Source organism: Carcharodon carcharias, chromosome 12 (assembly GCF_017639515.1).
Source record: "Carcharodon carcharias isolate sCarCar2 chromosome 12, sCarCar2.pri, whole genome shotgun sequence".
In the NCBI taxonomy this organism is placed as follows: Eukaryota; Metazoa; Chordata; class Chondrichthyes; order Lamniformes; family Lamnidae; genus Carcharodon; species Carcharodon carcharias.
The window spans coordinates 114,626,037-114,649,985 of record NC_054478.1 but is presented as its reverse complement, the minus strand read 5'-3'; the positions used below and the strand labels follow the sequence as shown (position 1 = coordinate 114,649,985).

The following is a 23,949-nucleotide window of genomic DNA, read 5'->3' as shown; positions in this document are numbered from 1 at the left end:
AGACAGGTGTCATTCCCAGATGCAATCTGAAGATCTCAGGAGTGTCCTCACTGCATCTCATCATCATCCTCCTGGACTCTTGTGGCAATGAGGGCTTCACGACTATGCCTGCCTCATCTGGCCGGTGCAGTGGCCTCATCATCTGCACCCTCACCTTCCAGGAATTCATTACCCTCATCCCCTTTGATTTTCACCTCATTATAGGAAATGTGCAGCTCTTTATCTCCCCATCATTTAGGTCCCGCCCCCCTTTGCATCACCAGGCTGTGTAGCATGCTGCAAGTCACTATGATGCATGACACCCTCTGGGGAGTGTACTGGAGTGCTCCACCAGATCTGTCCAGCCACTGGAACCTCATTTTCAGGATGCCAATAGTGTGTTCAACCAAACTCCAGGTTGCAGCATGAGCCTCATTGTACTTTCTCTCACAAGGAGTCTGAGACCACCACAGGGGTGTCATCAGCCACATCCTTTATGGGTAGCCCTTGTCCCTGAGGAGCCAACCCTACAGACTGTGTGGTCCCAGGGAGATGCCAGGGATCTGAGACCTGCTGAGGATGTACGAGCCATGGACGCTTCCGGGTTATCTCGCACGAACCTGCATGATCCATTTATTATGGTGACAAACCAGCTGAACATTGAGAGGGTGGAAGCCTTTGTGGCTCACATACTGGACTGCTTGCTGCCAGGGAGATTTAAGAGCCACGTGGATGCAATCAATGGCACCCTGTGATAATCCCAGAAATCTCAGTGAATCTCAGTGCTCTTGCTTTCTGGCTTGCCTGATCCCTGTTGAAGTTGACAAAGTTCTGTGCCTTGGCAAAAAGGGTGCCCGTGACCTCCTGGGTACATTTGTGGGTGGAGGCTTGTGAGATCCTGCAAAGGCCCCCATTGGAGCCCTGGAAGGAACTGCTGCCATAGAAATTGAGCACGGTGGTGACTAACTGCCACTGGCAGTGGATGCCCTCCGAATTCCCGTGGTGCCAAATCCTGCAGAAGGTGGCATATGCATGTAAGCAGGTCCATTGACATGCACAGCCATTGGCAATACTGGTTCTTGCTCATCGGCATGCACCGTCTATAGACCCTGGGTCTAGCGATGCGCCTACAGCTCTATGGGGTTTATCCTCTGTACGTGGAGGATGGCGTGCCTACCCTTGGTCTTCCAGGTTCTGCTCCTCCTTTAGGTCAGCCAGGCACCTCCATCACATTCTACTCTTTCTTCTCTTCTGCCTATAAACAATGAGGCAGTCAGTGAGATCACCATACCCCATGGTCCTGATGGTCTCCTCACTGCAGTATCAAAGAATGAGATGCAGGGTCAACAATTGTCTCCTAAGGACCGCTCCTTGTCAAGTCATCGGCTGCCTCTTAAAGCCCCTTAACGCATGCCGGAGGGTCCAGGGCACCACATGGATGCCGAGTGTTTAGCGAGCATGATGGCTCACCATGCCCACAGCCATCATCGTCCCACACCATATGACCGAGTGGCAGCAGCTTCAGCCACTGGACTGCACCTGAACTCTCATCTCAGGCACAGGCATTTTCCTAATCTGGACTCCAAGACTTCGCAATTTGCTTGTACAATGAGGGTGACTTTTCAATCTCAACTGAAACATAATGCAAGGGACTAGGAGTGCACCCCTCCATCAGTGTTCGATGGCCAACTTTCTGAACAGGATTCCCAGGCTTACCCAGTCACGCAATGGCTCTGCAGCACCATAGCACTCATTCAAGTTTGAAGTGTGCATGCGAGGGGTTAACAGTACAGGAGGAACCATTGGCACTGTCAGGAATTAGCCCTGTTGAGTGGGCACAATTGCTTGGCTAGGCTAACTCCAAGCATGTCAAGTGAGCTCAAGCTAAACACTCTCAGCTGCAGTGAAGTACTCATCTTTGACATGTTTTGCCATTAGCCCAGCCATTTTCTTACCTCGCCCCCTGCATGTGTTTGTGCTCAAGCTTCAGTCGGTGCTGTCATGAACCCCTGGCGCTGTTGCCCTTGCCCCACGGTCACCTTCTCCATCACCGCTCTTGTACTGTCACCCTTGCCCTGGCACCATAAATCAGCCACAAAGCCGCCGCTGTGGAGATTTGCCTGTGCCCCCCTGAATCTGCAGAGCCGCTGGGATCATCACGAGCGCTGTGCAAAATCGTGTGCACTCACCTTGGAGTTCCCATTGATGTTAAGGTCACCAAGTGCACGCCTTTTAAAGGCAGTTGTAAATCACGCTGTCATGAAATCATGCCAGCATGGGATTTAAATTTAATGTGGGAGGATGGTTCTTGCTTGTGGCCATAATATTGAGGTGCAAATTTATTAAAATTAAGATCCTGACATTCGACGGTGGGAAACGCCAGCTGCCATTGATGGTGAGAGTGGACAATTGTGTCCTGGATTTATGTCATAGGGAAATGTGACTACAGCCTTCTCACGAGATTCTCTGATTTCTTCACCAAACACGTCTGTCATGATCGGATGCGGAAAATCCTGGCCTACACTTGAAGGAGAAACCAGTAAAACTTAGGAAATGACTGGTATTGGTCTGAACTGGTCTTTTGTATATGTTAAAATTGAATTTCGGTTCAGATGCCAGTCATTTCCAAATTTTACTGGTTTTCCCTTCTGCATTAAAATTTCCAAATTTGCTGATGATACTAATCTAATTGGGAAAGAAAGTTGTAAGGAGGATGCAAAGAGCCTGCAAAGGGATATTGACAGGTTAAATGAGTGATCAAGTGGGTGGCAGATGGAGTATAATGTGGGAAAATGTGTAATTATTCGCTTTGGTAGGAAGAACAGAAAAGATAAAAGGCTAATAAATGCTCGTATGCAGAGGTATATTAGACTAGTAAATGCTGGATGGGGAGGTATTTTAGACTAGTAAGTGCTGGTATGCAGAGGTATTTTAGATTAGTAAATGCTGGATGGGGAGGTATTTTAGACTAGTAAATGCTGGTATGCAGAGGTATTTGGCTGTCCTTGTACACAAATCACAGAAAGTTAACATGCACAGACAGCAAGCAATTAGAGAAACAAATGGCGTATTAGCTTTTATTGATTGGAATTATAACAATAAAGAAGATTAGTACAATTATATGGGACCTTGGTGAGACTACATCTGTGTACAGTTTTGATCTCCATACCAAAGGAAGGAAATATTTGCCTTAGAGGAAGGGCAACAAAGGTTCACTAGGCTGATTCCTGAGATGAGGAGAGACTGAGCATACTTAGCCAATATTCTCTGGTTTAGGAGAATGAGAGGTGATCTCATTGAAACATACAACATTTTTAGAAGGCTTCGGAAGGTTGATGCTTGTAGGGTGTTTCCCTTGGCTGGCAAGTTCTGAGCTAGGGAACACTGTCTCAGAATAAGATTGGTCATTTAGAACTCAGAGAAGGAGAAATGTTTTTGAAATCCTTGGAATTCCCTACCCCAGAGAGCTGCTCAGCCATCGAGTATATTCAAGACAGGGATTCAAAGATTTTTGGACACTAAGGGAATCAAGGGAGAAGTGTGGGAAGGTGCAGTTGACTTAGTAGATCAGCCATAATCTTGTTGAATGGTGGAGCAGGTTCAAAGGGCCAAATGACCTACGACTGCTCCGATTTCTTATATTCCTAAAATCAAGAAGCACTTTTTTACGAAGTGAAGTGAAATCTTAAACTTGCTCCTCCAAGTGACTGTGTATGCTGAACCCATCGAAATTTTCAAGACAGGTAAGGATATCAAAGGAGATGGAAGAAATGCCAGAAAAATGAAAAATACAACTTAAATTTACTATATTAAAGGTGCAATATAATAATATATCCCAAGGCATTTCACAGGAGAAATTAATTACCAACTGAGAATTTGACATGGAGCCAAGGAGTTATTTGGAAGATGATTAAAAGCTTGGGCAAAAAAACTGAGGCTGGGGTATTTCGCTCCCACTTGCAGTGGGTGTCATGGCAAGCAGAAGCAGAAGCTATCTCAGGAGGAAAAAAATCAGGTTCATATCTGGCGGAATACAGGGTCCCACTGTCCGCTCTTAACTTCAATGGCAAAGTGCGTTTCCTGACGCACAATGTCAGGAAGGCCATTTGAATATATTTAAAAGTCATGAATATTCCTTACAAAGCCTGCTTGCTGGATCATCCACCCATGCTAGATCAAAAGAGCACATCGACAACTAATTAGATCGACGTTTTCCACAACTGGATATAAGTCGCATGCAGCTGGCAACCAGCACTTTGCTCGTGACTTCGAGGATTGTTCAGCTACCTTTCCTTGTGCATCACTCGCAGCACCTCAACTCAGCACCAGGCTTCGCAGGCAGCACCACATCATTCTCAGGGGTGTCACAGACAAGGCTCGACCTACCAGACTAGTGGTAAGGTTGGGGTGCTGTGGAAGGGGCCGCAGGGCAAGGCCTCCATGGGGGAGGGGTAATAGTGGACAGAGGTTCGACTCAGAAATATGACACGGGGGAGGTGTCCTGTGGGCCACAATGGGGGGGAGTCTGTTACAGAGGGACATAAGCAAGTTGGGGCCAGAATGGGAGCAAAGTGGTGTGAAAAAGCACTTCACTTTACATGGCTGATCTCACAAAGACTTTCCTTGTCCCAGTCCAGGCAGGATGAAGGCATGTCAGTCCAGGGTCAGTAGTGCCCAGAATGTTGTGCACGTGTAGCCTTCGTACCACGGCGTGCCTCGGTCTGTGGGGGGTTTCTGGCATTATACTGTGCCATAGATGGCACACTCACAGTCAAGGGGCTATAATCTGCAGCCGACAGATAGGGAAAAGGTATTGGAGGGGCATTGGTCGGATCTGGGGAGGGATATGCTATATGTCTAACTCAGCAGGAGGCCTGAAGATGGGAAAGGGTAAGGTCCACACGGGGCATAGGCACCTCCAAAGATTCAGGGGGCAACACAGGGATTTCCACCACAAGCAAAAAAGGTTCAAGGATTGGAAGAGGAGGATTGATAGTTGTTGGATGCAGGGAAACCTGGAAATTGAGCTCCTTCAGAGCTGATGGGAGGGATTTTTACAGTCACACAGGGAGGGTTTAAGCTGGTCTGGGAGTGAGAACTCAGCACCCCATCTTCCAACTTGAAGCGATGGTGCAGCACAAAGTTAGAAAGAGGTGGCACTCGAATGGTGACAGCTCTGAGGGTCAATTGGAAGACTGATACTCTGCACTGGGAGGCCGATTGAAGGGGCAGCCAATTGAATTATGTTTTGCCAAATGAGGGGGGATGTACATCTGAGACATGTTAGGAGCCTTTCAGTGGTAATGCAGGGAATCAGGAGAGTTACGCACTGGGGCATATTCACACAAGACAAATCCCCATTTCTGGGGATCTCCTTGTATTAACCCCTTGTTCCAGCGCTGAAATTCCCCAGAGTCAGAACAAAGTGTGGGGCAATTGGGCGACTGAAGAAACTGGAGCTGCATCTTAAACGCAGGAGCTCAGAATACAGTCTCTGGCAGCTGACCAGATGAGAAGCCTCAGACCCCAGCCCCACCAATCAAATAATCACACCATCTCAATAAACATTCGCCTTTATGTCTTTTCCAAAGAGTCTAATTCGCAAGTGCAGTGAATGAGGATCCCAGTTCAGGCCTAAAAGCTGTGCACCCAAGTGCCTAGCCAAAGTGATGTCATAGCAGTGGCTGATATAGAAGCAGGAGTGGGGGTGAACCTCTGTGAAAAATAAAGTATGCTGGCCAAGATTTAAGTGCTGAACTGGTGCCGACACTCGACCCAACAACTTGAACCCACACTCGCTCACTCTATTCATTGACAGAAATAGGACATTTGGAGGTTCATGCTCACTTATGTCTTTTTCTGATTTATGCCATAGAGAGGAGATCTTCATCAAGATGGATGCTGGATTAATTGCTGTTTGCATCATCGCATATGGACAAGACGGAAGGTGGAGGTTGCAACGGAGGTGTCAGGCTCGCCAAAAGAAGGAACTACTCCCTCATGAGGAAGTGGCAGCAGGGCCCCCTCTGGACACAGAGGATGAGGCTCACATAAACGTTGTGCATAGGTGGCTCTGAAGACCGAGGGTGTACAGAAAACCAATGTCTTTTCTGCAGATGAGCAACAGACAGTATCGTTGACGCCTCCGCATGTCCAGGGGTCTGGTGACACACATCTGCCATATTCTGTAGGATTTGACGCCTCGGAGACAGGGAGGACATTCATTGCCAATAGCCTTAAAAGTCACCACCGCTCTTAACTTTTATGTGACTAGCTCTTTTCAGGGCTCCACCGGGGACCTCTGCAGAATCTCTCAAGCTTCCACACACAAGTGTGCCCAGCAAGTAACAGACACCCTTTTTGGAAAGGCCCACAGCTACATTAACTTCGATAGAGATCGAGCCAACCTGGACACCAGAGCACTGGGCTTTGCTGCGATTACTGGTTTCCTACAAGTGCACAGAGCTATCGACGTACTCATGTCGCTGTCAAACTCCCTGGCAACTGGCACTCCAATACATAAACAGAAAAGGCTTCCACTCCATCGACATCCAGCTGGTCTGCGACCACAAAGGACAAATCCTGCAGGTATGCGCCAGGTACCCAGGAAGCTGCCACGACTCCTAAATCTTGAGTGGGTCGCAGATCCCGGACATATTTGAGGGACCACACAGGATTCAGAGTTGGCTGCTTGGCGGCAAAGGGGATTGTCAAAGGACGTGGCTGCTGATGCCCATGTGGCGGCCACAAAATCCAGCTGAGAGAAGGTACAAAGCTCAAACCACTAGCCAAACATTGGTGGAACAGGCAACTGGCATATTAAAGATCCAATTCCTGCCGGAGCACTCCAGTACCCTCCCCAAAGGGTCTCATGGATCATTGTGGTTTGCTGTGCGCTACATAATCTGGCACTGCAAAAGGGGAGGAGTTGCCAGATGACAACATGGAGGTGCTGCACATCTCTGATGAGGAGCACCTCAAAAGGGGTGAGGGTGATGAGGTTGAGGAAGCTGAGGCTGCAGGGGAAGACGCCACTGCACAGGCAAGATGAGGCAGGCATACATAACTGCCAGATTTCATGAGGAGGATGTTGAGTAGGAGTGACTTTCCTCTTCGACAAGCGCCCACAATCATAGGCCCAAGTGAACAACAGCGTCAACAATCTTCAATATTTACAATCCTCTGTGCACCCGTACCTGTATGCCCTCAGACTGACAAAGCTCCTCAAGGAGATCCATCTCCAGCAACAGGACAATGCTTTATGACTCATCTCGATGATAATACTGAGTGGTGACACCTGCGCCAAGGCAACCAAGGACATTACCCCGGTCATCATGCATTTTTACATGACTCAGTTCTGTGTTTCACCTTCACCTCCACAGCGCTGACATTTGCACTCTGCAGACCTACATGTAGCCTGACCTTTCCATATAGATTGACCACCTGAGGATATCCATGTTCACACACTTGCTGGCCACACATTAGAATGAACACAGACAGTCTCCCCTAATGGCCAGCCCTGGCCCTTGTGGCCTTGATACAGCAACAACATTTTGGAGACCTGAGAGGCTTGGTTCACTTTAAATAACATATTTCGGCTTCATTAAATCCTGGCTCCTAGGCCACTGCTGCCCTCAACATTGTCTTCCCATCAAGGTGACATATGCACATGCTCAAAGGCTCGATTAACTGCAACACATCATCACTTAGAGTGATCATCATTGACCTCAGCGACTCTTTAGGTGAGGGACGCTATGCACAACATCTGGCATAGTGCTGCTTCCCTACATTGTGATGAGAGCCTTGTGGGCACTATGCAGACAACTACAAGGTGGGCAAAACTCAAGTTTGCAGTGTTAAGTACCACAACTATAATGTGGCTGCGAGGGGCAGAGCTCTAGCACATTCAGCTGGGATGGTCACACTTATGGGTGAGTTTATCAGGTGTACATCTGGAGAGTGGACAATGCTCAACGCGCACGTGTGCTGTGATTTTTGGCTCTTTAAATAAAAACCCTGCTGGATCATAGAGAGAACATAGAGTTCCACTATATATGAACCGTCTCAATGCATTTCAAAATCTTTCCTTGCACATTAAACCTTCACCTTCCAATGATGCTGAGGAGCCAGCTGAACACCTCAGCCTCAATCTTGCACAGCCAAGGTCTAACATTACATGACCCAGCAAAGCAAGAAAACAAGCTCCCTTCCACAAACACATTTTACTTTAAGGATGAGGCATAAGTGATGCCAGAAACAATCTGAGAAGGGACACACAGTGTGGTCAGTTTGAAGCATACAACATTGACCAGAGGCACGTATCAGCGATATCGGTGATAAGCAGGGGGTGGGACCATGGTGTCACACATGATTGACAACACGGCTGATTATAAAGAGGAGCGGTATACAACAGGGTGCGATTTGAGTTATATTTGTGAAAACTATATATATGTGTTTAACACCCATGCCACCAATGTGATCCTAATATTGTTTTGTCTTCCTGACCCTGTTATTACACTTTGGTGCTTCCCCAACATCCACAGCAAAGGTGAAGGCAGCCTGCTGACTGCTACACCCTGTTGCTTGTGATGACTTTGGTGGCCATCTGCTGGAGCACTGAGACTTGAGAGGGCCCTGGGCTGCTTTGGGCCTCCTGCACTGGGGCAGGCGCACCCTCTCAACCTGTGGAGCTGAACCTGATGGGGTTACAGGAAGAGGATCAGGATCGGCTGGACACTGCTGGAATCAGCTGGGTGGATGGCCCTGGGGTGTCCAGCTACTTGTCCTCATCCCTCTGGGTACTCGAGTGCCCGTGGTTGATTCCCTGAGGAGAAGGGTGAGCTGAAGTGAGATCGAGCTGCACCACCCCCCACCCCTTCTCATGTAGCCACTGCTGGATGCCACCAATGCCTACACTGATGAAGTGCACAGTGGCACAGTGTAGGACCTATGTTCAGGACCAAGGTCTCTATGGTGGCTGTCATCCTACCAGTGTTGACCTGAGTGTGTTGGCAAGCTGGCACTATTAATTCAGACAGAATGTGGATGGACTCCTCCGTCGTATGTTGATATCTGAGGAATGCAGCTGACATCCTTTCCTGATGTTCCTGTGATCGTCTCTGCAGCTCCATGAACTGAGATAGGAGCAAGTCCAGAGGTTTGCCATCTGACTCAGCCTCAGCGGAATCCTAGCCTCCAGCAGTCTTCTGAGTGCCAGCTACCTTAGATGTCCCTGCCTCAGCCTGCTGTGAACCAGACTGCATGCTGTGCGCATCAGATTGTCCCACTGAGGCATGTGTCTGTGCACTGCTGGAGGGTGGGGGTGAGAGCTGACAGGTCTTCAACAGTGTTATCCTTAGCTTCCTCATCTGAGGTGTCATCAGGGCTTAAGCTGAGGGCTTGGCTTGTTGAGGGCCTCTGGTGCTTGGCAGATATGCCTATGAAAGAGATATGATTAGTGCATGGCAGGTGTCTCAAAAAATGCTCAATTGACTCACAGTATGGTTGTCTAAGGGATGTGCTGGTACAGGATCCTCACTTGGGTGATTGTCACCGAGCTCTCCGTCACTGAAGGAATGGTCCACGTCCTCTCCAGTCAGCGTAATGGATCAGTTCGCGTACTCAGTGAGGACACTGATGTTGGGCACTGCACCACTGGTCTGGGACCTCCTCCTCCGATTGTGTGCAAGCTTGTCTTGCGTAAAGTCAGATGGAGAGATATGAGTAGACCCATGCGAGGGCAGGTGATAATGATGCCTGCCATGTGTGAGCACTGAGTGGGGCCATGGATGGGATGAGAACGTGAGCTCCAGAGGATATGCGGCCAGATAGAGATGTGAGGGTGTGTGAGAGAGAGGGAGCGCAGATGTCCCCTGAGCTGGATGTGTGTGAGATCCCTGTGGAGTATCATCCTGTGAATGTTTGATGGGCTTGTGAGTGTGTAAGAGTCATAGAGTCACAGAGGTCTACAGCACAGAAAAAGGCCCTTTGGCTCATCAAGTCTGCGCCGGTCAAATAAGTACCTAACTATTCTAATCCCATTTCCCAGCGCTAGGCCCATAGCCTTGTATGCCATGGCATTACATCTGCACATCCAAATGTTTCTTAAATGTTATGAGGGTATCTGCCTCTACCTTTCAGGCAGTGAGTTCCGGATTCCAATCATCCTCCGGGTGAAAAAATTCTTCCTCACATCCCCCCTAAACATCCTGCCCCTTACCTTAAATCAATGCCCCCTGGTTATTGATCCCTCTACTAAGGGGAAAAGTTCCTTCCTGTCTACCCTATCTAAATTTTATACATCTCAATCATGTCCCCCCTCAATCTCCTCTGCTCCAGGGAAAATAACCCCTGTCTATCCAATCTATCCTCATAACTAAAACTCTCCAGCCCAGGCAACATCCTGGTAAATCTCCTCTGCACTCTCTCTAGTGCAATCACATCCTTCCTATAATGCGGGTTCCAGAACTGCACGCAATACTCTAGCTGTGGCCTAACCAGCATTTTATACAGTTCCAGCATAACCTCCCTGCTCTTATATTCTATGCCTCGGCTAGTAAAGGCAAGTATCCCATATGCCTTCTTAACCACCTTATCTCTCTGTCCAGTTACCTTAAGGGACCAGTGGACATGCACACCAAGGACCGTCTGATCCTCAGTGCTTCCCAGGGTCCTACCATTCATCATGTATTCCTGTGCCTTGTTTGTCCTGCCCAAGTGCATCACATCACACTTATCTGGATTAAATTTCATTTGCCACGATCAGCCCATCTGACCAGCCCGTCTATATTGTACTGTAATCTAAGGCTATCCTCTTCACATTTTACCACCCCATCAATTTTCATGTCATCTGCGAACTTACTGATCAACCTTCCTACGGGTTGAGAGTGATGACCTGGTTGAACTTACCCTGGCTAAATGGATGAGATCATTCATCCTCTTTCTGCACTGGATGGCTGACCTCTCCTGTGCAGCGTTGACACTGACCACCTCTGCCACCACCTGTCAGTAGGATTGGTGATGTTGGTGGACCTCCTCGGGGCAGAACAGGGAAAAAGGACATCATAGCAGGTCTCCACGGTGTCCAGTAGGTGACCCGGAAGGCATCACTAAACCTGATGGCTGCTGTCTTCTTGCTTTTCGGGGCCATATCTTCAGTGCAGCAGTCCTGCACTGCATGCAGTGAAACAGCTGTACACAGCTGCTCTTTAAAAATGGTTCCCAGAGTGAGGTACTGTTGAGCACATGGCCAGATGGGTGAATCAGGGGCCGTCTGCCCATGATTTGACGTTTTTCTCGTGCGTGCATAATTAACGAGGTGGGCAGTACAGCATTAAAACCCACCATTGCGGCTGGCAGGAAAAACACCAATTTTCATGCCCGCCACTGCACTTAGAGCATGGATAGGAAATTTCCACTCAGTCATAAACGAGGAAAGAAATATAGAGAGGTAGAGATGTTTAGGGAGGGAATTCTAGAGTTTGGGCCTATGGCAGACTAGAGGCGAGAAGTAGAACAGCACAGAGGTCTCAAAGACTTACAGAGCTGGAGGATGCTACAGAGATAGAGAGGGACGAGGTCACTGAGGGATGGAAAACATGTTTAAGAATTTTAAATTGAGGTGTTGCTGAACCTGGAAGACAATGTAGATTAGCAAGCACGAGTGATAAGTGAATAGGGCTTGGGGTGAGTTAGGATATAAACAGCAGAGTTTCAGATGAGCTCAAGTTCATGTTATGGTGGAAGATGGGGGCCAGGAGTGCATTAAAATATTGAAGTTAAGACGTAAAAAGGGCATGGGTGAGTGCTTCAGCAGTTGTGCTGAGGCAGGACCAAGGTCAGGCAATGTCATGGAGGTGAAAGGAGGTGATCTTGGTGAAGCAACAGAAATGTGGTCAGAAGCTTATTCCAGGGCCAAATATAATGCCAAGGTTGCAAATAGTTTGGTTCAGCCACAGACAGTTCCCAGAGAGAGAAATGGAGTCAGTAGCTAAGGATTAAAGAGGGCGGTGGAGTTTGAAGGTCCTCCCAATATTTAACTGGAGGAAATTTCTGCTGATCCAATGCGGGATTCTGAACAAGTAATGTGACAAATCAGAGACAATGAAAGGGTCAGGAGAGGTGGTGGTGAGGCAGAGCTATGTGTTGTTAGTGTACACATGGAATATGATATTGCATTTATGGATGATGTATTCAAGAGGTTGTATGTGTGTGAGAAATAGGAGAAACCCAAGGATAGATCATTGGGGTACTCCTGAAATAATAGTGAGTGGAAAGAGAAGTCATTGCAGGTGATTCTCTGGGTACAAATGGATAGATAAAAAGGGAACCAAAAGAAGCTAATCTAGTCTAGTTGGACAAAGGAGGATGATGGTGTAATGAACCATGTTAAAGGCTGCAAACAGGTCAAAAAGGAAGAGTAGGAATAATTTAGCTTTGTCACAGTTATATAGGATTTCATCTGTAACTTTAATAAGGGTTTTTTTCAGTACTGAAGCATGGGTAGAAACCCAATTGGAGTGATTCGAACATGGAGTTGCAGCTAACCTGAGCATGTTCAATGGCTTTGGCGAGAATAGGAAAGTTGGAGATTAGGGTGGTGGTTTACGAGGGCAGGGAGGTCAAGGCCATTTTTTTGAGGAGATTGGTGATTACAGCAGGTTTGAAGGAGTACCTGAAGAGATGGAGCTGTTAATAATATCAGCTAACATTTGGGACAAGAAGAGAATTTGGATAGTCAAAAATTTGGTGGGAATAGGGTAGAAGAAATCGAAGGTGGGTCTCATTGGACAAGATAAACTTGGAGAGGACATGAAAGGAGATAAAAGAGAAACTAGAGGAATATGTGCATTCAGAGCTAGGGCAGGGGAAAGTTGGTCTCATGGGCTAGAGGAAGGGAAGGCAGTGGCAGAGGCAGATGAACAGTTGGTCTCCATCTTACTGTTAAAGAAGTCCATGAGCACTTTGCACTTTTGTTGGAGGTGATAGTGGAAGAGGTAGGGGAGAGAGATTTTGAAAGATAGTTTATGGTGGAGAAGAAAATGTAGAACTATCTTGCATTTCAGGATGATCCTGGAAAGTTGAGCAGTTTTGGGAGAGAAAAGCAGAAGCCAGTAGTTATCCAGCCAGATCAGGTGGTTGTCCACCGTATCTGTTCAAGTCTGCCTCCCTTGGACTTAAGGGAGTTGACATGAAGGCTGCATCAGGGGAAATGACCAGTGTAAGGGCGAGTAATGATTTTTATGGAAACAAAGGAATGAACGGTGGAGGTGAGGATGTGGCTGAGCAGATTGGTAGCTGCAAAAATGTCATGGTGAATGGGGGTCCAAAGGAAAGACAGCTAAGATTTTAAACATGCTGTAATGACTTGGTGGGAACAGAGTTTTCCAGGGGTGGGTGCAATGAGAAGTGCAGCTGTGAGGGAGGAAGGGGATGTGGATGGAGAGACATATAAGGAAGTGATCAAAGTGGCCATATCTCTGATTGACACGATAGGAGTAGAAGGGTATGTGAAGTGGAAAGGCCAAACGGATAGCTCTGAATAAGGGTAGGGAAGTTAATGTGGAGGGAGATTCTTAGTGAGGATCAGGGGACAGTGAACTTTGTCAGGTGAAATCACTCCGAGGACAGGAAGTTGCTTAGCATGGAGGCTGCAGGAGGAAAGCAGTAAAGATATCTTGGTGAGAAACTTGACTTGGTACTTCCTTGAATGACAAAGGATTTTAAATAAGTGGAGAGACGACTGGAATAAGGTGATATGCTCAAAGAGGTTATGAGATAAGTAAGGGATGGACTAAAGTGTTATTGATTATAAGGACTAAACTGCAACTGCTGCAGATTAGGTGGAGCAAATGCAGAAAAGTGTAGCCTGGAAGGAAAGCTTTATTTAGGGACGGTGTCATTACCCCTCAGCCAGGTTCCTGCCAAGGGTGTTAATGCTGTCATCCACAATAAGATCAAGGATGGCAAGGCCCTTACTCACAATCAACAGACATCCTGGTTGGAGGTGGGTGGGAGATGTGACGAATCCACTAGCAGAGTCCACAAGCTATAGACCAACAATTAGCTGAATGAATGGCAAAACAATCTTGAGGGGTTAAATGGTCTATTCCTGTTCCTATGGCCCAGAATTTGTTCCAATGGCATTGTTGGCAATGAACACCATAAGTTAGACCATTGTGTTTCCTGATCCTCAAATCAGAAATTGATGAATTGACTAAAACAAGCAGTAGTGAGCATAATTGTGAAACAGAAACAGTGTAGCCAATGTATTCAGTATCCTTAAGTCCTGATCATAATAAAGCTTATGAAGGTGCTTACTGGTGACAGATTAATAGTTATCTGCTCTCAAGTTTATTTACCAAAATTACCACAAAGGTTTTTAAGGTTCATTTCATTTTTAAGATAACACCCCTTTTAGAAGCCTGATTTTTGTTCCCGGGCCGGAGCTAGAGACGGAAGAATTCCAGGCTCTGCAAGCTGACCTTTAAAAGTGGTCACCCACAGTTCTGATTTTCGTTCCAGTTTTGGGATGTTGGGGGTGGGGGTGGGGCGGAGAAACAGTTGGGCCCACTGCCCCCGGAACAGCTGGGTGCCGTGCGCAGAGGCAGGCTGGGTGGAAGGCCTGCCTCTACGCTCCTGCACTTTGTTGACTTCAAATAAAAAAGTACAAAACAAAAAATAGTCCTCCACAACTCACCCCTCACCTTCCCACACACTCCACATGCCCCAGTCATAGTAACCTATGCTAACCCATGTCCCCCACCCATCTCCCCATGGCCCCTCATACACCCTCTGCCAACCCATGCTCCTCAAACCCACTCCCTATGACTCCTCATAACTCCAATGCCAACCCATGCACCTCAGCCCACCCCCCGCCATGGTCACTTATACCCCCATGCCAATTCACCCACCCCCACGTCTCCTCATACTCCCTTTGCCCCCAACCTCCTCATGGCCCTTTACAGTCCCTATGCCAACTTAGTGCCAGCTCATGCCAACCTATGCCCCCACTCACCATCCTTTGCCCTTACCCATCCATGCAAACTCATAGTTCTCTGACAGCTTTGATAGTTCTTTGACAGCTTGACAGTCATTTGACAGCTTTGACTGTTCCAATGTGTTTAAGCACTTATTTACACACAATCAGGTTTACTTTTAACGTTCCCAAAGGGTGCCTTACCTCTCCCAAATATGTCCCAGGACCATATCCAAAGTGGGACCTTACCTCTCTTCAGAGGGGTACCCTGGCTATCTAAATGACCTGCTCTTACTTGGTCTAATCTGCACACGCCGGGTTTCACACTCCTGGCCTCCCAAAATCCCACTTTAGTGAAGGCTGGTGATTTAAATGGCCATATATGCGAACCCCGGCCCAACTCCAGTCTCGCCCTTGTGAAAACAGGAAGAACCTCTCCATTGTGGTGAAATTGTAGGCCCACGTGTAACGGGACATGCAGGTGCAGATATATCCCAATGAAATTCTAAATAAATTGATTTATCTTTCAATAGGTATTTAAGTGTTACATGCAGGTTTCACTATTCAGTTAACAAATAGAACAGAGATAGTTAAGGAAATATATAAACACTCTGTCCTGCCATTCATTATTCTGTTATATATTATTGATGCTACAATTAGCTTCCTGAGGGAGACACTGCATGTTATTCCATTTGAGAACCAGATTTTCTGTTTAGTTGCATATACATACAGCACTGCAAAGTCATGAATGCAACTGTACACTATGAATCAATTCAATTCCATGTTTCTGTGAACTGGCTTGGGGATATCAATAAGGGAATAATTAAAAATTGGTGTATACATAGTGGATGATCTAACTGTACAATTTCTTTATTATGATCTTAATAATCAGGCACAAAATCAAAGCAGTAATGGGGAATACTCCACTACATTAATGCTCATTATGATGGGAATTATTACAATGCCAAATGATGTAACTCAATAAGAATGCTTTTATCAATGATTTATAGGCGGCTAAGTTGATCTCTATACTCCTGCAGGCAGTAGTGTTAACTGTCATTTGATTTTTGAGAATAAGTCTGAGGATTCTCTTCCAATTTATCTTATTTCTACCGCATGGATATTGAAGCATCAAAAGCAACCATTTAAAATAAATAAATCACATTGCTACCAGGTCTCCAGTGCCATTATTTTTCAGTCCAAGTGGCAGTGGCTTAAATCCAACAATTCAGTGTCACCATTGGTTTTAACGGAGCAGAGTGACACAGAAGTCCCTGGAGATTATGAACTGATATAAGTAATGATATAGGCCGCCCAGCCCATGCCACAATTTCCTGAAAAATCTATTCTAGTATAATGGCATAAGCCATAGGTGCAGCACTAGTACTACACACATTTTCAGCATATTTCATATCTATGTTACATAATGCCACTTTCAGGCATGTGCCCTAGGTGTCCAGATGGAGCTCTAGCTTAGATGGCATGGAGATCATATTCTGCGCAGAATGAATGTGCACACATTTCATGTCATATGCATTCCTACAGCACCCATGTTCCATCTATTCCACCTGTAAAATAGATGCTGTGCAATCGTTTTTCTAGACCATGGGGATAATGCTGGCATCATTGTGATAATCATGATGCACAGCACTTCTCACCCTTCTCTCTCTCTCTCTCTCATAGAAACAAGAACTGTGAAGCATTTTTATGCTTCTTCAAATTATAACTGCACTATTAGTCACAAAAAATATAGTCACAATAAAAAAATCAATTACATTGAAGCCATAACAGCTGCATACCTTTTGCCGACTGACACTTTCCTTTCTTCAGTGTCTTCAGGTTTCTTACCAGGTGTTACCTTGTCTGCGCTATCTAGGAGAGCGCTTAGTGCCACCCTTCTAAAAACATTCCCATGAGCCTCTTTGATGAATTGAACAAGTTGACGAATGTCACAATAAAGTCCCTGAAGGAAAGAATGTATATAAACACAGTTTATAACAAAATGTTCACTTATGCAAAATTAGCTGATTGCAGTCATCCATTTGCCTTTTAAGTTTAGGTTTAAAATAAAAATTAATAAACACCTGTAAAAAGTCTCCTAATATAAAAGTTTTTTTAATCATAGTTGTTTTTAGTCCTTGTTCTAACCATGATGATTAGTAGTTCCCTTCTGCTGGAAATAATTCTTCTTATGCCCTGTGACATTATTTGTTTTCTATGTACATAATACATTAATACAGCCAAAAGCAAAAGGAAAATGCCAAAGATGAGTCATATGATTACAATTTAAACAGTTGGCTAAAATGACTGCAGTGTAGTGCATTTGCATATACTGGAAGCTACATATATTAATACACAGGGCCCTCTTTGCAGACAGAAAGAACATGTACACACATTGCACCTGTTTCAGCTAAACAAAAAAGTGATAGCCATTCGCTGGTTCATTCCTCGAGGAATGCCTTGACCAATCAGAGTCAAGCTGCCTGTTTTAAATTTCAAACAATGCTTGACAGTTAGTTAACTGTCAGTCACCATTAATTGGTGCATTCTCCATGGCAACGCCTCTACCAATCAGAATCCGCTTGTCAACTAATCAGCATTTTATTCTCATACAGTATAAAGTTGTTGCTTCCCCTGACATTGGTATTCTTGTGGTTGTCCTGATGATTGTAAGATGAAAAACTTTGACAAAATGTCTTTTTTCAGCAATACACAAAAGGTTATGCTAAAAACAAATAGTTTCAACATCAGTTCACCATAATTTCCCAATCACAAACAATTAAAGTGCAAATTTGGGATTGATAGTATAGTTGTTTGGGCACTACAAGTGCCCTTTGGGGGCTGAAATGCCATCTGCTGTGTACATGCATATTTTTGAGATGAAACTTGCTGGATTGCATACGGGCAGGCCCATTAGCTTGCATGCAGTGAATGTCTGCCAGAAATATAGAGATGCAGATCATGATGTCAATTAGCATGTTGTCAGTGGTTTCAGTTTGGAACTAGGTAATGCCTTTGGTGTTCAGCAGCAGGAAGAGTCCTCTCAACCACCTCCCCTAACCCCACCAATACTATTTAAAGGGGTCAGCAGCTATTTATAGGTTAGTTGTTGGTGGCTTTCTTCTAGCTGTTGCATTGATTCTATGAGTGCTTGGTGGTTTCTGTAGTTGTTCAAAGTTGCAAATGTATAGCAGGAGTGGGGTTGCAAATGATGAAGCAGTTTTTACTGACTTCAGGGTTTCTGCACAAACCAGTTGATCCAATACATGGATGTACCAGTAGGCATTCCCCTAGGAAAACAGCATGTTGGGGAATAAACAGAGGACATATAGACATGCTACTGGAAGAGGGAGGAGGAGAGAGTTGAAGAAGGGCTCACGGCAGGAAAGCATATCCACCTATGGTGATCAGGGAGCATTCCTCCTACCTGAACCTCCGTGAGGAAGAATGGCCAGAACATTCTTCTCCAGGACTAAGCCCTGTGGCAGGGGTTGGAAGTTGGAGTGATTTCTGCTGTACAGCAGGGCTGGTGGGCATGCCAAATCATGTATTGTTCATCATTAATTATGTAGCCTCAAGGTTCATGTCGAGTCTCAATGCAGAGTGGGCAGGAAGTCACACACCCCGCCATCATATTTAAAAAGGCACCCGTTCAGCCATTCATTCATCATGTCAGGACTTTAGGAGACAAAATGTCAATGAGAAGGCAGCAAGCTCCATCTCCACGCTTCAATGATGCCTCCTTGGAGAATCTAATCCAGGCCAAGCATGGCAGGACATCTTTTCTCCAAGGGATAGCAGCAGGAAGCCCAGCCATCTGACTATGGCAGCCTAGGAGGAGGTTGCCAAGGTGATCGGCGCTGCCGGAGTCCAAACGAGGACAGTCCAGCAGTGCAGGAAACGGACGAATGATCTTATCTGCATTGCTCATCTGAGTGAACCTTCTACTTGTTGCAAACTCACATCACCACTGTGATTCTTTCATGGGACGTGGGTATCACTGGCAAGGCCAGCATTTTTGTTGCGCATCTCTAAATGCCCTTCAGAAAGTGATGGGATGCTGACTTATTGAACCGTTGCAGTCCATGTGGGGTGCTGACAGGGAGGCAACGGCAGGATTTTAACGCAGCCACAGTGAAGACACAGGCATGGGGTGTGGTGTAGAGGGCAACTTGCAGGTGGTGCTGTTCCCATGTATCTGCTGCCCTTGTCCTTGTAGCTGGTATAGGTCACAGGTTTGGAAGCTGCTGTTGAAGGAGCCTTGGTGATTTGCTATAGTGCATCTTGTACCAGTGTGCATCAGTGGTGGAGGGAGTGAATCTTGAGGGTGGTGGACGGGGTGTCAATCAAGCCGGATGCTTGGTCCCGTACGGTGTTGAGCTTCTTGAATGTTTACAAAACTGCACTCATCCAGGCAAGTGGAGAGTATTCCATCATGCTCCTGACTTGTGCCTTGAACATGTTAGTCCAGCTTCGGGGAGGCAGGAGGTCAGTTATTAGCCACAGAATTAACAGCCTATGATCTGCTCTTTCACTTAACATACTCACAATCCATCCATATGCTTCTATACAGGAGCAGATAGCCCATAACAGGAGGGAGAGAGAGGAGGTGGGAGGTGGGATCCCATAACAGGAGGGAGAGAGAGGAGGTGGGAGGTGGGATGCCAGAGCTCACAGCCTTCACTCAATTTGAGCAGCAGGCTGCTCAGTTGACAAGGGAGAATAGGGACCATGCCTACGCTGAGGGCGAGGTTGGCCTCTCTCAATAATCTAGTGAGGAAGCAAGCATTATTCCGAGAACTTAGGAAAATCAAGGTGATTGAGGCATGCAATGTTTCAGCCAGCCTAGAGAGTCAGTCATTCCCTCTTTTCTCCATTCTAGGTGCCAGTAGGAAGAGGGGGAGGCCAGGCTCCTTCCAAGAACACTATCCAGCCCCCTGGGGACCTCGAAGGAACACGACAAAGACTTCACACCTGTAGAGCCATCACAGAGCTCTCCACCAGCCCAGAGACACAGACCTCGGTGGGTCACATATCTAGTGATCATTTCACAGCCAAGGTATCTGGGACTCGGAGGACTGCTAGAGAAGAGGCCCCCCCTGCCAAGTCAGAGTCAGATGACTGCCCTCTGGGAGCGGCCCTAGAAAAGATGCTGGAGTCTCAAAGAGACGCACGGGAAATTCAGTCAGATCTATCAGAGGTCTTCAACAGAGTGGAATGAAAGATAGAGGAGTGTGTCCACGTGCTCTCTGATGTCGTGGCTCTGGCATGTGAGCGCATGGAAGCCTCCATGGGACGGGTGGCAGACGCCATGGAGACCCAGGTCCAGCAGGTTCTGCCAGGTGTGGGCTCAGGCCTGTATTATATTGTTCTAGCTCTGAGTGCATTACAGCAGTGGCTAGGTGAAAGGGGGGGCAGGGCACCTTGACCTCCATCCAGGTGCCTCTTCTCTTGAGTGGGCCAGGGAGGAGCCTTTGGACACCCAAAGGGAGGAGAAGCGTCAGGAAGATACCCCGGGGGCATCCACCCAGGACATGTTAAGGTGTCCAACCATTCCCAATCCTCTCTGCCTGTGACCCCATCAGCTCCAGCTGCTCAGGCCATGGAGGGTGCACTTGCCCCTGAGCAGGAGACCCAAACAAAGCTGGGGCCCTCTAGGCCTCGGACCTCCAGAGGACGCCCGCCAGAGTCAATATAGGACAAGAGGGCATAGTGGTCAGCAGGCTGGCTCCACCTCCGCTGCGGATGTTGGGAACATACAATGTGGTAGAGTTAGAAAAATTAAGAAGTTTTGAATGAGCACTGGTTGCATGGGTGTATCTTTATTATATATAGCTCTGGCATTTATAAATATAGGTTAGCTTGCACTGATTGGAAATCTCCTGGATTCATTCTTGTTGTTAGTTGTTGTAATGGTTGTGCGCACTCCACCTCGTGCAGGTGAAGGACATGGGTCTTCCTCCCCCTAATACATGCCTGTGCATAGAGACATTGCTCCCTGACAAGGGTGCTGAGAGGATTGTGCGAGAAGCCTCTCACCCACACTATTCTGTTTGCCTCCACTGCCATTGAGACTCTTAGAGACCTTTGTCTTGTCATAATAGAAAGACAAACCACACGAGCCCTTGTCAGGCAGGTCCATTCTTCCGGGAGGATGGAGATTTTTCAGTTGTGAGTTGGCTGCCATTCACCTGCATGTCCCTTGTGGCATCCACCTCCCTCCCTCCATTCTTTCCTAATTCTGAATGGAGCCTATGACAAATGGATCAGAATGAATGGCAACTCCACACCTTGCTGTGATCTCGTAACGAGAACCCTCTGGGCCAGATCTGCTGCCGTGTGGACTTCAGCAGACAGTGTGAATTTCAAAATCACAATGTTCTCATACAGTCGCCACATGGTTATTAAGTTTCCCTTTAGTTGTCCACTTGTGCTGACCTTTAGCTCCACCCACCTGAGAAGACCCTCCTCCCACCTCGATGTTGTGCAGTTGGACATCAACAGCATTGCCCTTCTGGAGAGCTGCCTGTGTCTCAGAATGGTGGGTGTAATGTTTGAGACCGTTTCTACCAACTTTTACCCTGTCCTGTCACCCACCAATATCACTCCTCAACATCTTCCCCCATCACCACTGATGAGTGAAGACAGAGTTTTATGTTGTGAGTACACAAGTATAGTTGTAGAGTTAGTTTGTAAATAAACACCATGTGTTTATTCTAACAATGACCTCCTGATGTTCTCTGTTGCTGTACAAGCTCAGTCACCCCGACCAAAGCATGCAACCCAGATCCTTTAGCCCCAGCAAACCAAGGTCACTGGATCCAACAAAGTGGTGAGGGAAGTAAAAGCACGAAAAAAACGAGGTAAAAAGCACAAAAAACAAGGGAAACCCGATGAACTGAAATCAGGCTGTACCTCACATGGTAGTTATAAATTAAAGAAAATTTCCTTCTGAGCCTCAAATTAATTCCCTAAGAAATGCCGCAATTTTGAAGAGTAGAGCCATTTGATCCAACCTCAGATGACTGGTCTCACTTATGTTCTTCCAGGCGAGCGACATTGCGGGGGAGGAGAAGAGGCGCGCGATCCTTCTGTCCACATATGGGAGTAAGACATACAGATTAATTCGGAATCTGTTGGCACCCAGGGCCCCAGACTCCAAAAGTTTTAATGAATTTGTGAACCTCGTAAAGAATCATTACCAGCCCAAGCCATCAGTGACCACGCAAAGGTTTAGACAATTGCTTCTTAGGTGGTGAGTCTGAATCAATGAACCGAATACTGCGAGTTCAGTACATCTATGAATGATATGCTTAGAGATCAGTTGGTGTGTGGTATAAATGAAAATGCTATTCAAAGGACATTGTTGGCTGAAACAAATCTCGATTTTCCGAAGGTGTTAGAAATTGCTCTTGCAATGGAAGGTGCTGTGTGAGACGCAGGAGCCATTCGAGGAACGCAAAATGGCGCTATCCTCCATTCTGGGTAGGGAGATTTAACCAAAAAGAGCACAAAAGTGCAGAGCTTTGTTCTGAAGCGGGAAGCATCCACTGCTAGCAGACAGATTAAAAAGGAAAACTCAGCAACAAAAGCATGGCATCATAGTAACAGAGATGGAAGTAGACAGCTCTGTAATGAAACACAATTTCAAAAGATCGAGTGTTTCTTCTGCCATCGCTATGAGAAATAATAAAGATAGAATCAGGCAGACTGTCAGACAAAGGCAAAAACCCAATGAGATAAACAGCATTGAAAAGCCTGAAGTAATAGATACTGATATCTACACACTATATAATTTAAAGATAGGAAGAATGGAGTCTCTCTATGTAACCATGAAAGTGAATGAGAAGCCTATCCAAATGGAGGTGGATACTGGTGCAGCAACTACGGTGATCAGAGAGCATACCTTTCAATACTTGAATTATGGAGAACGTAAGCTGAATTTAAAAGAAACTGTTAAAAAAATTAAAGACTTACACAGGAGAAAACATACAAGTCAAGGGCATATGTAAAGACACAGTAAACTATGAAGGTCAGACAGTGAGATTACCCTTGATGGTAATAGCAGGCGAGGGACCTAGTATCCTCGGATGAAACTAGCTAAAAGAAATTAACTTGGAATGAAATGAAATCTTCCAACTAAAAACTAATGGGCTTTCACAGCTACTACAGAAATATGCCTCAGTTTTCAAGGAGGAACTTGGAAAAATTGAAGAACTACAAGCAAAAATTCATGTAGATCCAGAGTCACCAAGATTCATGAAGGCAAGACCAGCACCTTATGCAATACAGGAAAGGTAGACACAGAACTAGACAGATTAGAAAAACTGGGAATGATTCAACAAGTACAACTTTTAGTGGGCAGGTCTAATTGTACCTGTTCTCAAACTTGAAAGCATTAGAATACGTGGTGACTATAAATTAACAGTTAACAACGTGACAAAATTGGAAAGACACCCCATATCTAAAATTGAAGATTTATACACTAAATTGGTAGGCGGAAAGGCTTACACAAAGTTAGATTTGAGTCACATGTACCAGCAATTTGGAATTAGAGCAGGCAACCCAAAAGTTTGTCACTATAAATACATATAAGGGATTGTATCAATACACCCATTTACCATTTATCTTCTGTTTGTACCATATTTCAAAGAACCATGGAAAGTTTGTTACAGGGATTGCCCCGTGTTGTAGTTTATTTGGATCACGTTCTCGTGACTGGATTCACTGAAAATGAACCTTTGAGGAATCTGGAGGAAGTTCTGAAATATTTTTCGCAGGTTGCTGTGAGATTGAGAAAGGAAAAGTGGACATTCCAGGCAAAAGAGGTAACTTATCTAGGCCACAACATCGATTCACAAGGCCTACAACCAATCAAAGAAAAAGTGAAAGTAATTAAAGAAGCCCTAGAACCAGAGAATACATCTGAATTGAAATTATTTTTGGGGATGATTAACTACTTTGAACACTTCTTGCCTAATTTACCGACAGAA

At 46.1% G+C, this 23,949-nt stretch overlaps 1 protein-coding gene across 1 annotated transcript in view; it reads right to left on the bottom strand.

Moving 5' to 3' along the window:
• LOC121284720 (protein unc-80 homolog) overlaps window positions 1–23,949 on the bottom strand; it is a 542,332-nt gene that overhangs the window by 337,811 nt on the left and 180,572 nt on the right. Inside the window, exon 17 of the mRNA XM_041200272.1 lies at window positions 16,756–16,919. Coding sequence (XP_041056206.1) covers window positions 16,756–16,919 — 164 coding nt within the window. The remainder of the gene's footprint in view (window positions 1–16,755; window positions 16,920–23,949) is intronic.